The following is a 13,827-nucleotide window of genomic DNA, read 5'->3' on the forward strand; positions in this document are numbered from 1 at the left end:
GTTATTGGTATTATGGGTTATGATATTTGTTCGAAAAATTTATATCAAAATGTTTATTTCATTTGTCATATTGCTGTATACGTGTACTTCACTTTAATTTGTATACTTGTATTTGATTTATTACCCTTGTATGTATGAAAAATGTGATAGTATCTGAATAAAGGCTTTAAAAAAAGCACCCCAAAAAAAAAAATTAATTTCATCAACTAGAATTTCAAATGAAAATAGAAACTTTAAGAAAGTTATCAACTGGTTTTCATTTTATTGTGTAAATGGAAAGCACAAGTATCACACTCAAAGGGAGCATGTGCGTTAACAAATTTTATGCTTTAATAATCAAGTCTACCAAATCAGCAAGTGGATTTGAATAAAAAGAGGAAAACCAAACAAGCATAACACTGAAAATTCATCAAAATCAGATGTAAATAAGAAAGTTTTGACATTCTTAAGTTTCAATTATTTTTACGAAACAGTTACTCTATATGTTCAAAAAGGAATTCCTTTATGTTCCACCAAACAATTTTTTTTTCATTACAAAGAGATAGAAAATGAAAATGTCATATTTCGTATAATCAAATGTAAAACAAATAGTGAGCTGATAACATCATCAGTCCCCTCATTTGCATATCGCCTGTGTTGTGCACATGACCATCCTATGAAAAGAAGCCCAACACAAAAAAGTTATAACTTTCTTATTTCACATCCCATTTTGATGGAATTTCCACCCCTATACTTGTCTGATTTTTTTCTTTTACAATTCATTCAACTCCATTTGTTGATGGGGTGAATCTGTAAGTAAAATTCTGACATTTCAGAACGTTGTTTAAAAGATTGAAATGATCTAGAAGCACAGACAATTTACAACAAACAATGAAAGTGGAATTTAAAAAACAAATTATATACCCAACTTTTTGAAATTTGTGCTTGGTAGACTGTTTTTATCAAGTTTGTTGAATATAAATGCACCTAAATCATGAGGAGAACTATGGCATAATAAAATCACACGACAAATGGCAGCCTAATTCTTTACCAACATAAAATAACACATAGATAAGTTCATAAATAAATACACATAAAATAACATTTACTGTAATATATAACGACTGAGGGAAATAGAACACAGTCAACTCTTCCTTAGTAAAATTATAAAAAATAACTTTAATAATGAGGTGTATAACAATAAACAATGGATGTTATGTGGTTTGAGGTGCTGAAGTGCCAAGGAAAAGCTGACTGTATTACATATAAATAAATTGACTTGGGGAAAATTATTTCTAGCCCTTGGAGATGGATGTCATAACAAGGTAATTTTGTTCCAAAATACAAAGGTATATTAATGACAAATTCCATTACTTAGTTTTCCTTCTTCTCTTTTTTCCCTTTTTACCACTGTATGGTTTATATTTTTGAGCATCAAGTGACAGATTGTGCAATTTTTGTTGTGTTTGATAGATTCCTTATAATGCTCAGTCAAGGTCTAATTAAACATAACTATTTTTCATCTCCTTTGAAATCATAACCATTTTATAGTTTTTCACGAAAAATCATGCATTAGGGTATCATTTTAAAATTGAACAGGAAAATACATGAACCAAACTTACAAAATTCTTATAAAATTCAGGAAGAAAAAAAGACATTCATCAGAAACATTATTCGTCTACATTAAATGCAAATTCTATGCAAAGGCTTGTGTGTTGGTAGTCATATCTATACTGACCATTATAAGCAATATATTGTAACAGTATATTATTAATATTAGCATGTGACATATTTCTGATCTGAAAGGCTCAGTCCACCCCATCAGCAAGTTGGAAAAATAGAGAAAACTAATAAGCACACTGAGCACTGCACATTGCAAATTTGTCCAAATTGGATGCAATATGGGAATTTTCATTCATTTTCAATTTATTAATAAAACAACAAATACCCACATATCTTGGACAGTATGGAAATGAGGGATCAATGTTACACACTCAAATTTTCTTTTATTGTATGAAATATTGAACATTTCAATTTTATAGATTTTATAATAATCAGGCTCTTCTCTAATTCAGAGTTAATTATACTTTACTGGAAGAAAAAAATGAAATATTTCAAAAATATATGGAAAGCATGTAACTTCATTGCTTCTCTGATTTGCAACACCCCATGTTGTGTAGAACTCTATAAGCAAAGTCATATTTCAAACCCATTTTCAATTAAACTTTCAGTGCTATGCTATTTGATTTTCCTGTTTATTCAATAGATCTTTCTGTTGGGGTGGATTTGACCGATAGCGTAGGTAACCTGTACACAATTTCCTATAGTTCCTGTATATCAGATATCAGATAATTTGGATTACTCCATAAATATGTCTTCAAGCGCCAATATTTGCAAAGAGTTGTACAAATGCTGCAAATAAATCCAGCAAGTCTCTTTATACAAGACAGTGAATTTAAAAAGTTAGAACTAAACATATTTTTCCAATACTTCTCTCAATCGCAGCCGAATCTAAAGCAAACACTATGATGATGTTGATGATATCATAAGTACCCTCTTCTAATTAATGATGTGGAGCCACAGTGGAGGAAATGTTTTCTGGGGCATCATTACCAAACAACCAGAGCATGAAATCCAACATAAAGCTTTATCCTCATTTATAATTAAACCAGATATACTTTGTCATGAAAATACACTATAGTACAGGTAGTCAATAAAAATGTGTGGAGTCCCAGAGGGGTGTTCACAAAGATTTAAGTATGACTTAGAGTCGCACTGAAATACTGAGTTGCGTACAGTATGAAAGGCTTGACCGCATTGGTCAGATCGTGTCATGAGGACGCGAACTACTGCGTATCTATCAATAAGATTGCGTGTTGCATATCATGCATGCGTCGGCATTTAAGTACGACCGAAGTCACACTTAAATCTTTGTGAAACACCCCCTGATCACAAAAAGTAGTATCTCACTTTAAAATGGGCTTAGTCTGTCTATCAGAAGCCCTGTGAATACAGAGCTACCTGTAGTACAGGCTTTGGTCAAAGGAGATATGGACATTCGAATAATACTGTTGAATTTGGCATTTCTCTATAGAGTTATGTGAAAAAGGATTTCTGCTAAAAAAACACCTAATTTTGTATATCTTAATTGGTACATTTCTAAAATACTTGAATGATAATGTTACATTATTCCACAATAGGTATCAACAGAAAATGAATATCTTTGCTAAACGAATCATATAAAAAACTATATACAGATTTCTTTGAGACAAACTCCTAGCTTAGTGGCAACTGCAAAATAGTACATATCAAACATAACAATGCAGCAGGTCATGGATATCAAACACTGGAATCAGCCATGTATGCATCTAGCTCGGCATCAAGACTGTACTTGGTCTTTGACATGTACGCATCAAGTTGATTGTCAAGCTGTTCTTTGCTCATCTGTGGGTTGGATGCACCACGCCCCCTCTGGGCTCCCCTACCACGCGCCCTCATGCCACGCCCTCGTGCCTGTCGACCTCTTCCTGCCATAAGTCCTCGGCCTCGCTGTCTCATGGCTCCTAAAATAAGCAAAAAGTAAAGTTGGAGAGGGGTAATAGGAAAAACAACACTGGTGTCAACTCACCGACTCAATGACATATCAAAGGATTATTGTTAGACCATGTAGGGGTGAAGATGGGGGTGTATTTGATGTCCAGATTAAGTCATGTTTTCGCATGTTTTCTAAGTTGTTGCAGTGAATTACATGTATTTTCAGTATAAAAACAATGTAAAACTAATTAGTACCACCATAACCAGTTATTCAATGGATGTTGTTTTGAAATGCAACAAAATACATGTATAACAGTCTGACTACTGTGCTTTCGATTTTTGGGCTGATCAAAATTCCCTGATTTTTCCCTTGTTTGAGGCTTTTTTCCCTGATTTGAGGTATTTTTTATCAAATTCCTTGATTTCTCAGACTGGAAAAAAAAGTAAAATAATTTCCCCTGATGGGCTGGGAACCCTGAAGTAAGAAAACTGATTGACTTCCAACTTGTACAAGCCCCTAATTACCTCTCTGCATTCCACCTCTCTGCATTCCTCCTCTCTGCATTCCACCTCTCTGCATCCCTCTGCCAGCTCCACGGTTCATCCCTCTCCCTCGTCCACCGGGTGCTGCCATTGCGCCTCCTCGTCCACGGACCATGTATCTCCCTCTCATTCCCCTCTGTCCTTGCTTGGCCATCATTCCCCGTCCCATGGGTCTTCTCTGCCCTTGACCGACCATACCCCTGCTTGCCATCATACCCCTTCCTCTACCCCTACCCCTGGCCACACCCATGCCTCTATTTACCACACCCACTTGTGTATTTCTTTGCATCATCCCCCTCCCTACCCCTCTGCCACCCCTAAAAGCCCCTCTCCCTCTCATGCCCGCACCCCTCCCCCGTAAGTTGCCCAGGCGTTGCTGTATGCTCTGTCCCGGTGTTGTGGTGCCCAGTCTGGCTTGCACACTCTGCTTTGGCATCTGCTGCTGCTGTGGGTATACAGACAGAGGCACACAGATATACATTAATGATTTCAACAAGTGCATAGTCATGTCTTTTAGGTTAACTCATACTTGTGTAGACTTATGAAAAGATGATAATATTCCTGTTTGCATAAAGTATTATTTTGTTTAATACAACAGAACATACATCTAAACATGTACCAATAGACATCACATAAACAAGGCATATTCTCATTAAGATCTTGAAATTCCACAAAAATATCAATTTTCCAGTGTGCATTATACATGTACTTGCTAAATACCAGTAAGTGGATACTGATACATTTTGTTCCAAAGAGGCTTTATATGGATGGTCCAGGCTGGAAATATTTATATCTCAATAAATAGAGTAAAATTCAGAGCAAATTGCTGAAAATTTGAACAAAATTGGATAACAAATAACAAAGTTACTGAATTTTAAAGATTTGCATTATTCCAGTGAAAAAGTTCTAAGCATGTCTTTATGAATATTCATTAGGTGGGCTGATGATGTCATATCCCCACTTGTTCTTTTGTATTTTATTATATGAAATTAGGTTTATTCAAAAATTTTCTACCAAGAACTAAAACAATTGGATTGACAACTGATTAAGTGCATTAGTTATTTATTGCCGCAACTTATTTCATCACAATGGAGATGATTTCATGTAATAACATAAGGAAAAGGAAAGTGGGGATGTGACATCATCATCCCACCTAATGAATGTTCATGATGATGTGCATGTAACTGTTTTCACAAAATATTGATAATCTTTAAAATTCAATAACTTTGTTATTTGTTATCCGATTTTGATGTTTAAGTTTGATGTTTAAGTTTTCAGCATTTTCCTCTGTGAAGTTTACTCTATTTATTTAGATATAAATATTTTTAGCCTGGAGTATCCCTTTAATTAAGTTACATGCATCAACCACTACACATACTCTTTTTCAAATACGTTATCACTGCTGCACTGGGCATGAAAAATATCAGATCATCAAATAAATTTTGTTTTTTAAGTATAAAAAAAATTGCCACCAAAAATGGATTTAGGTTTAGTCTCAAGACCACATTTTGCTTGTCTTGGTCAGAGTCACTCATAGAAAATCTATGGGACATTTCTTGTGTGGTCTTTTGGCAACCAACACATGAGCATTGTCTTTTAATGCCAGTATAGGCAGTAACCATAGGTGCAGTGCTTGTCCACCAAACTAAACTAGGGATAAAACAAAAATAATTGGGAAACAACAACTTCTTAGTACCGGTAGTTGACACGTTTATCAAGATCTCAAGTCCATCACTAACCTGTGCTTGCGGAGATGTTGGTATGCCCAATGCTGCCCTGACGGAAGGTCTGTTCTGCATCTGTTGGGCAAGTCGACGGTTAGCCTGGGAAACTTGAGCATCCTGCCTTGCTGCGGCTTTCCTTCCCGTCGGAGACGTCGGTGCTGCTTTGATCATCTTTGTAAACCTGTGGTCCCGTATCGTCGATGTCGATTCGGATGAATGGGGGAGGTGGAAATTGAGTGTAATGGCTACACATCATCACCATGCATCACATGTGTGAGAGAGCTCATGTGCATTGGATAATGTAATTATACTCATCACTTCACTTGTGCAAGTCAAGTTAACTGTTTTGCTTTATTCAATATCCACCATGCAATTATTGGTTACATGCTGATTTTTGGCCCGATGTGTGATCATACTTTTACTGTTACGATTCTCAAGACTGCTATTGTCATTTCCCTTTAAAAACAAAACCAATCAAGATAAGTTAACCCTCACTTTCAAAAGTGTAAAATAAATGCAGCTTTGCAAAATGATTTAGCTCCCTTCTTGATGTTCTCTATAAATTATACTGACATAGTTTTGGTCATTAGGATTGAGAGCCAGAGAGAGAACAGCCCACTGTGAAAATGAATCAATTGCAATTTTGGAATTATTTTTTAATCCCTTTGTTTCTCAGTAAGCAATTAATTAAATTTGCACACACAAAGGTGATAAAGAATCACATCACCAGTTCCACTGGTATGTATTCAAATACTACTTCATGTTAAGCCATGTTGAAGGTTTGAATTTTTAAAATTGATTTCATTTTTATTTCACATTAACTATTTCACAAGTGAATTACATTTGATCGTTAATTTTACTAGTAATTGATATGAACAGCCTGTAGTCAAATTCATTTCACTTTTTTTTTTCATGGGATTAGGTCTGTTATTTACTTTCTTAAGGAATCGCTCAGAATACAGAGGTATGCCCCCAAAATGACGACAAGGTTTATTGCCATACCGGTATATTGTACTACTTCACTTCATATTTAATAATTGCGAGTAGGTTTTGAGCACTTTTAAAGAAATAAAATACATTGCTGCTTTCAATGGTACATTTTGAATGTCTTAATGCTCTCGATCCCATAACAAAGTAGGGAGCAGCAGACAGAAAATTTGATCACACATGATTTTTAAATGGGCTCATTTAAAAAAAAAATCTTTATGAAGTCATTGTGCATCTTATGTGAGTTTGAATCACATCACACAGTTTCACTGGTATGTATTCAAAATCTCACTATGCCCCCACACTTAATTGACGAAAAAAGGTTTGCATACATATGGGTATCTGATTTTAGATTCAACTGTTAAAATTTGCACTTGTATCACATCAATGATTTGACTTCTAGACTTGATTTGCTGTCATGTGCCAATCTTCTGGCCAGAAACAAGTTGCTCACACAAAATCTTCTCTGAATAAATTCATCAAAATCAATTTGCACACACACAAGTGAGAAAGAATCACATCACCAGTTACACTGGTATGTATTCAAGTAACACTTTGTGTTGGGTTGTGTGGAGGGCTTGAGTTCAACTGACGTTTGCACAAGTGATTTAGTTGCATGCACGTGTATTGAAGTCCAGGCGATATGAATCACATCGTACAGTTACACTGACATGTATTCAAATCACTGGTTCAAATCACATAGCCACTTTTCAACATTCTAGCTACATATTCAGCGTTCACTTTTGAAGAAAATTAGAACATAATTGTTATCTAACTTGGTAGGTTTTGTTACCAATTTATTGCCATGATTCCAAAAATATAATGAGCAACATAACTTTAGAATGATAGAAAGAATGTGATTGACACCTCCATGTTAAATCTTCATGAATTGCTCGATAGCACACGACAAGGAAATTTTCTTACAAAAGATATTTTATGATTTTCTTTAAACAATTCAGGCATTTTTCTGATTGTTTGTTTTTCCTCAGTGTGAACATTGGTAAATTACATTGGCAGGTGCTTAATCATTATGTGGTTAAGACATTTCTTCCCATATCAGGCCTTTGTGTTTAATTTAAATTCAAATTTTAGAACTCTTCAATCCATCTACTTTACCTCCATTTTAATTCCTATGATATATAACAGGCCTATGGGTGAATTATAGAAACACATTTTGTTTCTTTTAGGCAATGTATTTCATTTGTTATTTCTGCTACTTAACCACCTCTATCATTCTTTATTTATGTATACATGTAGCTTGTATACAAGAGTGGCATTTTCTGAACAATTGCTTGCTTTCTTCTGCAAGTCTGATTCTCCTCACCGATCATTTAAAGTTAGTTTAGTTGTGCTTTTGAGCACTATTTTTGAGGGTGGCTGCACAGTACTCATTATGGGAGCTCTTTCCAGTTGACAGACTGATTATCCTCCAGATCTTGATCTCTATTCTTCCTAGAAAGGAAAAAAAGGGAGGGCAGAAAAATTAAAAATTTGTTAATTACTCTCACGACTTTATTAAATAGCCAGTGGGCTACACTGGCTACACCTATACCCCCTAATTCCCCTAGCAATTGATGCACTAGTTAACCTCCTTATTGGGGCCAGGATTCTCAGGAACTTTGAAGTAGAGTCTCCATTCCAATATTAGGTGGGGACTCAAGGCCCTAGGAATCCCCCCCCCCCCCCCCGCCCCCCGGAAAAAAATGGTCTTGCAGTGTATTATGCTCTTTTGGAAGGATTGGGTTACAAAAATTAAAGTAAAGACAAAATTCACATTATCACTTCTTAACCCTTAACGTGCCATGAACACATATCTGTGCATCTACTGGAGTACCACGAACACATTTTCGTGCAATGGTCATGCAGCTTTTATTGTGCCTATTGTATTTTGAGGAGTGCAGTGCATGCATGAGTGATTCCATTGTTCAGTTCAGCTTATGGTCAAGAGGTTTAACATTGTCTCAGGAGTGATTCCCCTTTTTTTTTAATAAATAAAACAATTAAATATAGACTCTTTGAAAAAAATGGCACTCGCTGATTACAGTGAATGGCACATTAAGAGTTAAAGGGCAAGTACATCCCAACCAAAATTTGACTGGAATAAAAAAAAAAGTAATATCAAACATGCTTCATTTTATTACAATATTGCTTCCATTGACGAGTGGATACCATGCGCGACCAAGGGGTCTTGAAAAGCACCCTAAACAAGTATTTTTCATATTCTGCAAATGCACCCCTTATAGTATTGGTATGTGAAACCCTACCTTTAACAAGTATTGGAAACAAAACGATACCCTTGTCAAGCATTCCCTGAATTGAACCCCTAAAGTACAGCGATATTTCAATTGTTAAATCACGTCGGTTTTACCTTTACCTACATGTACATCATTGGGTTTAGTGTGGCCCCACCTCCCACACCTCGTGCAAATCAGGCTCTTAACACGTAGCGTTGACTGTTTGGGCAAAAAGTACATCGCTTATAAAACATTTGTCTTGTTTATACCCTTGCAAATTTGACCCTAAACACGTAGCTTTTCTAGCGATATAGATAGGCCTACCCTTTTTTCATTATTTTAGTGTTTTTGACACCCTTATTGCGTTATGTACATGTATGTAACGTGCCCTATCTTGAAAAAGACATCCTTTTCATGGGTTATTTTGGTCTATTGAATTTGTGTTCATAAGGGTACTATTAGAGACGCAAAAGATGTCTTCTTTTTATTTAAATTTGATGAGATATCTAAAACTTGCTCCCCCTCCCTAGGGAGCGCGCTCTTTAGAGACGGCTCACGATCGTGCAGCAGCTGCCATTAGGGGGATTAACAATGCAAAATCCCCCCCCCCCCCGACGGGGCTCATCGAATTTTGTCTTTATTTCATAAAAATATATAATAAGAACTGGACCAAAATAAAGATTATTAATCCGTTTTGGCCTGAAATGCACCAAAACTGGAAAAAGTAAACTTAAAAGGACAAAAACAGTGATTTACTTCGGCTGTCGCGCAACTCCCACTTCCTTGGTTTGTCTGAACTTGATACATAAACATATGGCCATTGAGTCCCTGTACAGATCGAGTTAGAACTTCGGTCTCTGTATTTGGTGAATGGAGCCAATGGAGTTCAGCGATTTGCGTGCTGTCGCCAAGTGAAAGACAATGAAATCAAGATGGCGACCTAAACACGGTGGCAAGTTTTTCCTGACTTTTCATAACATTTTTCTTGTTTTTTAATGAATTCTTGTTTAAAAATGAAATCAATATCGTAGAAATGTCGGAAATGAAGTTGTATCCCATGTACATGATTTAGGGCTAGATATCTTAGAAGGAAAAAAGAAATCTCGGGGGCGAAAGTTGGAGGTTTTTTGGCGGTGCGTGAAGATGAATGCAATCAAATCCCTGGCTTCGGTGAGAGTAAGCATACCGTACGGTACGTTAGTAAATGATTTTTACTCTCTAGAACTTAGCCTCCTGGGTAAATGGGCTATGTACGAAGAGAAATTTAAAAAAACTCCTCGAAACTGACGGCTGCCTGCTGTCTACTATACAGTGCGTATTAAAAAAAACGGAACACTTTTTGAAAAGTCTATAAAAAATTGTTTCAAATTATGATATCTATATTTTTATGTTAATAAATGCTCTGAAATCTTATCTTTGAAATGCCATTTAAATTAATAAATTTTGTTCACGCTTGAGCGAACATGGGACGTTTTTGTCGGGGGTTCAAAAAGAGGCTTGCGCCAGAAATGAGAAATTTGCATTAGCCAATAAATATTCATTAGCTAATGCAAGTATTTAGCAATTCACGATATTCATCAGCCGATGGATTTTTTTTTTTTTAATTGGCACTGCTCATGATATCGTCGCCCGATCTTATACGCGTCTTGTAACTAGGCTACGAACAAAGAAGGAAAATGGCGACAAGATCATCAGTGAGTATCTGCTCATCTTCTTCTTACATAATTTTTCTTAATATTTCTAATATTTATCGTTTTTAAGTAGGGCCTAGGCCTATAATATAAATAAATGTACGTAATGGGGGGATTTGAACTTGTTGTCCATGTACATACAGACATAAGTGTGTGGCTAGCAAGTTAAACAAATCAAGTATTTTGGAGCAACATTGTTTTCTCCAAAAACTCTCCTTCGTGTGGCCCAATGCCTTCCGTGGCAGGCGTCATTGGGAGTAGGCCTACCGGTAAGCCTACGTCTACGTAGTAAATAATTTTTACTCCCAAGACGCCTCCAGGCTAACCGTACACGAACACCATCGCTCAGACTCTCAGTTGATCTATTCATGACCGTACAAAATACATAATACTTCCATTCGGTTTTGATCCTTCTATCAACTAATTAAATGAAATATAAATGTGTTACATCCCAGTGAGGTTAGAAAGTTAATATGTCGGTACATACCGTAATTTACGGGCAAAAAAAGACTTCAAAATTGGCTTGATGGTTGATCTGTGTGTCGTTAGCGTCGTCGGCGTATTACGTACGTGCGGAAATCCTTGCAAATCGGCCACGAAGTTTGCGGCTGCATATCACTGATCTCTCCGTGCTGCATATTAACCCAGGGAGACTCCCAGCTCGATATACTCAACAAAAATGTAAGCCACCCTTAATCAAACTGCTGTAACTTTTGAATGGAATAATTTGAATATATAATATTTACATGAGATCTTATACACGCGTTGAGTGAATCCAGTGAAAAAAATTAGATTGATCGGTTCAGTCTTGCATAATTATGACAGACCATTTTCAAAAGTCCACAATTTTTCGGAAATTTGTTTATATGGTGACTGAATATGGTGCTTCATGATGCTCTTTTACTATCCATTACTATTCCACAGTGAAAATGAAATCCATATGTTCATTTTCAACAAAATTTTGCACAGTTACTTCAGCATCTAAATATTCTGAATAAACATAAAAAGAGTTCATCATTTGCCCAATCTTCTGTTCTCGAGAATGCCGTTCAAAGGCTTTATGTATTTTTAGATTGAGTTTAAAGGGATGGTCCGGGCTGAAAGTATTTATAACTTAATAAATAGAGTAGAATTCACGGAGCAAAATGCCGAAAATTCCATCAAAATTGGATAACAAATAACAAAGTTATTGAATTCTAAAGTTTAGCAATATTTTGTGAAAACAGTCGTCATGAATATTCATTAGGTGGGCTGATGATGTCACATCCCCACTTGTTATTTTGTATTGAGGTGGGATTCGAACACAAGACCCTCTGATTAGGGTCGGAACAGCTACACCACGGAGCTTTTAACAAAGTATTATAAAAGAAATTAAACGAAAACTAGAAGACCGGGTTCAAATGTTAAAAATAGTTGCCTGAACAACACATTCCCTGTTTTCATGAAAACTATCCACATATACTTAGAATATCAATATGTTGTATTCATTTAAATTAATCATAGAATGGAATGGTTGGAACCTGTGGAACTGTCATTATTTGGCCCATATCTCTCCGCATCGCTTGCTAAAATTGTTCCTTAAATGCGTCATTCTGCGTCGTGAATTAAATTACCATTACAATGATGGTATGTCCCGATCATTTTGAAAGTGCGCCTTAATCATTAAGTTATATATGAAAATAGGTTTATTCATTTTTTTTCCTCCAAGAACTAGAAAAATTGGATTGACAACTAATTACTGGCGTACCTATAGGATTTTCCAGAAGGGGGGGCAAATTTTTGGAGGATATTTCGTCCGCGAAAAAATTTGACAAGCAAAAAAAAAAAAAGGTCTTCCTTCCAAAAAAAAGGGTTTCTTACCAAAAAAATATTTGACAAGCAAAAAAAAAAAAAAAAAAAAGAAGGTCTTCCACCAAAAAAAAAGGGTTTCTTACCAGAAAAATATCTGACAAGCAAAAAAAAAAAAAAAAAAAAATAGCAAAAAGGTCTTCAGGTTAAAAAAAGGAGTACACGTCTGTTTTTATTGCATTTTTACATTAAAATTAATTAATTTGGCTTCTCAAAGGGGGGGGGGGGCTCGTCTGTCTGTATCAGTTGTGACTTGTCAGGGGGGCAGGGATACGTCCCCTGCATGAGTTGTGACTCGTCAGGGGGGCAGTCTGCCCCCCCCTTAGGTATACCGTCTAGTGCAACTGATTTAGTGCATTATATATTTATTGCTGCAACTTATTTCATTATAAATTAAGGGAGACATTACACAAGTATGAAATAATGACAAAAATAATTATTATAACATAAGAAAACGGAAAGTGGGGATGTGACATCATCAGCCCACCTAATGAATATTCATGACGACTGTTTTCACAAAATATTGCTAAATTTTTAACTTCAATAACTTTATTATTTGTTGTCCGATTTTTATGAAATTTTCGTCATTTTGCTTAGTGAATCCTATTCTAATAATATTTATGTACTAAGATATAAATATTTCAGCCCGGACACTCCCTATAAGCATCTTCATGTATTACTCAGTAAAAATTAATGTAAATTTCATCAAATTTCACAGTATCATTCAGAATTGAATCATATCGCTATTCGTTATAGCCCTCTCGAGGCGGGGGGGGGGGGGTAGGGGGACAGCCTGCCCGGCCTGGCGCCATTTCTTTCGCGGGGGAAAAAAATGGCGTAGGGGGCGGGTCACTGAACTGGAAATACGTATTTTCAGTTCAGGGGGGCGGGTGCCACAGACGATGGAAAATAAAATGAAATTTAAAAGGAGAAAAGAAACGAAATGAATTAATGAAATACGATATGTTATTTGCTGAATATATTAATGTAAAAATCACATATTTTTAGGATTTGTTTTCAAATCGGAATTTTTTTCTGGCTCACTGGCGACTTTTTACAATTTTGTTACAGTGGCTGTGCCCCATTAAAAAGAATATGTGGTTCATTACGCAACTGCTTTTCAATTAATGTGTTCATGTAAAAGCTCACCCCGCGATTTGATTAAAATTTCTTTTCAAAAGAACTATGGCTCGCTTCGCTCGCCGCTGGCGACTTTAAAAAAAAAAAAAATTTGCTATGTTGTGCCCCCTTGAAGTATTATTACGCAACTGCTTTCAATAACTAGGT

General features: G+C 35.9%; 1 protein-coding gene across 2 annotated transcripts; it reads right to left on the reverse strand.

The window, feature by feature from the left end:
• Positions 1–242: 242 nt before the first annotated feature.
• On the reverse strand, positions 243–11,604 carry LOC129257552 (chromatin target of PRMT1 protein-like). 2 transcript variants are annotated; one of them, XM_064096702.1, is made up of 5 exons: positions 11,180–11,604; positions 8,092–8,219; positions 5,796–5,961; positions 4,039–4,501; positions 243–3,542 (listed from the first exon to the last, which is right to left on the reverse strand). In XM_064096702.1, the coding sequence occupies exons 2-5, from the start codon at positions 8,157–8,159 to the stop codon at positions 3,319–3,321; spliced, it is 921 nt and encodes a 306-aa protein (XP_063952772.1). In that variant the 5' UTR covers positions 8,160–8,219; positions 11,180–11,604; the 3' UTR covers positions 243–3,318. The 2 variants fall into 2 exon arrangements, with proteins under 2 accessions (XP_063952772.1, XP_063952773.1); XM_064096703.1 differs by having other exon boundaries at positions 4,039–4,498; positions 11,180–11,312.
• Between the last annotated feature and the right edge of the window lie 2,223 nt (positions 11,605–13,827).

The sequence above is a fragment of the Lytechinus pictus genome, chromosome 3 (genome assembly GCF_037042905.1).
Source record: "Lytechinus pictus isolate F3 Inbred chromosome 3, Lp3.0, whole genome shotgun sequence".
In the NCBI taxonomy this organism is placed as follows: Eukaryota; Metazoa; Echinodermata; class Echinoidea; order Temnopleuroida; family Toxopneustidae; genus Lytechinus; species Lytechinus pictus.

Bases quoted from the DNA above. Each gene is read 5' to 3' on its own strand.
- LOC129257552 (XM_064096702.1), bottom strand. From the start codon at position 8,159: ATGAGTACTGTGCAGCCACCCTCAAAAATAGTGCTCAAAAGCACAACT. The intron at 5,962-8,091 runs GTGAGGAGAATC...ACGGGACCACAG, and splicing joins AAACTAACTTTAAATGATCG to GTTTACAAAGATGATCAAAG. The intron at 4,502-5,795 runs GTTAGTGATGGA...GTATACCCACAG, and splicing joins CAACATCTCCGCAAGCACAG to CAGCAGCAGATGCCAAAGCA.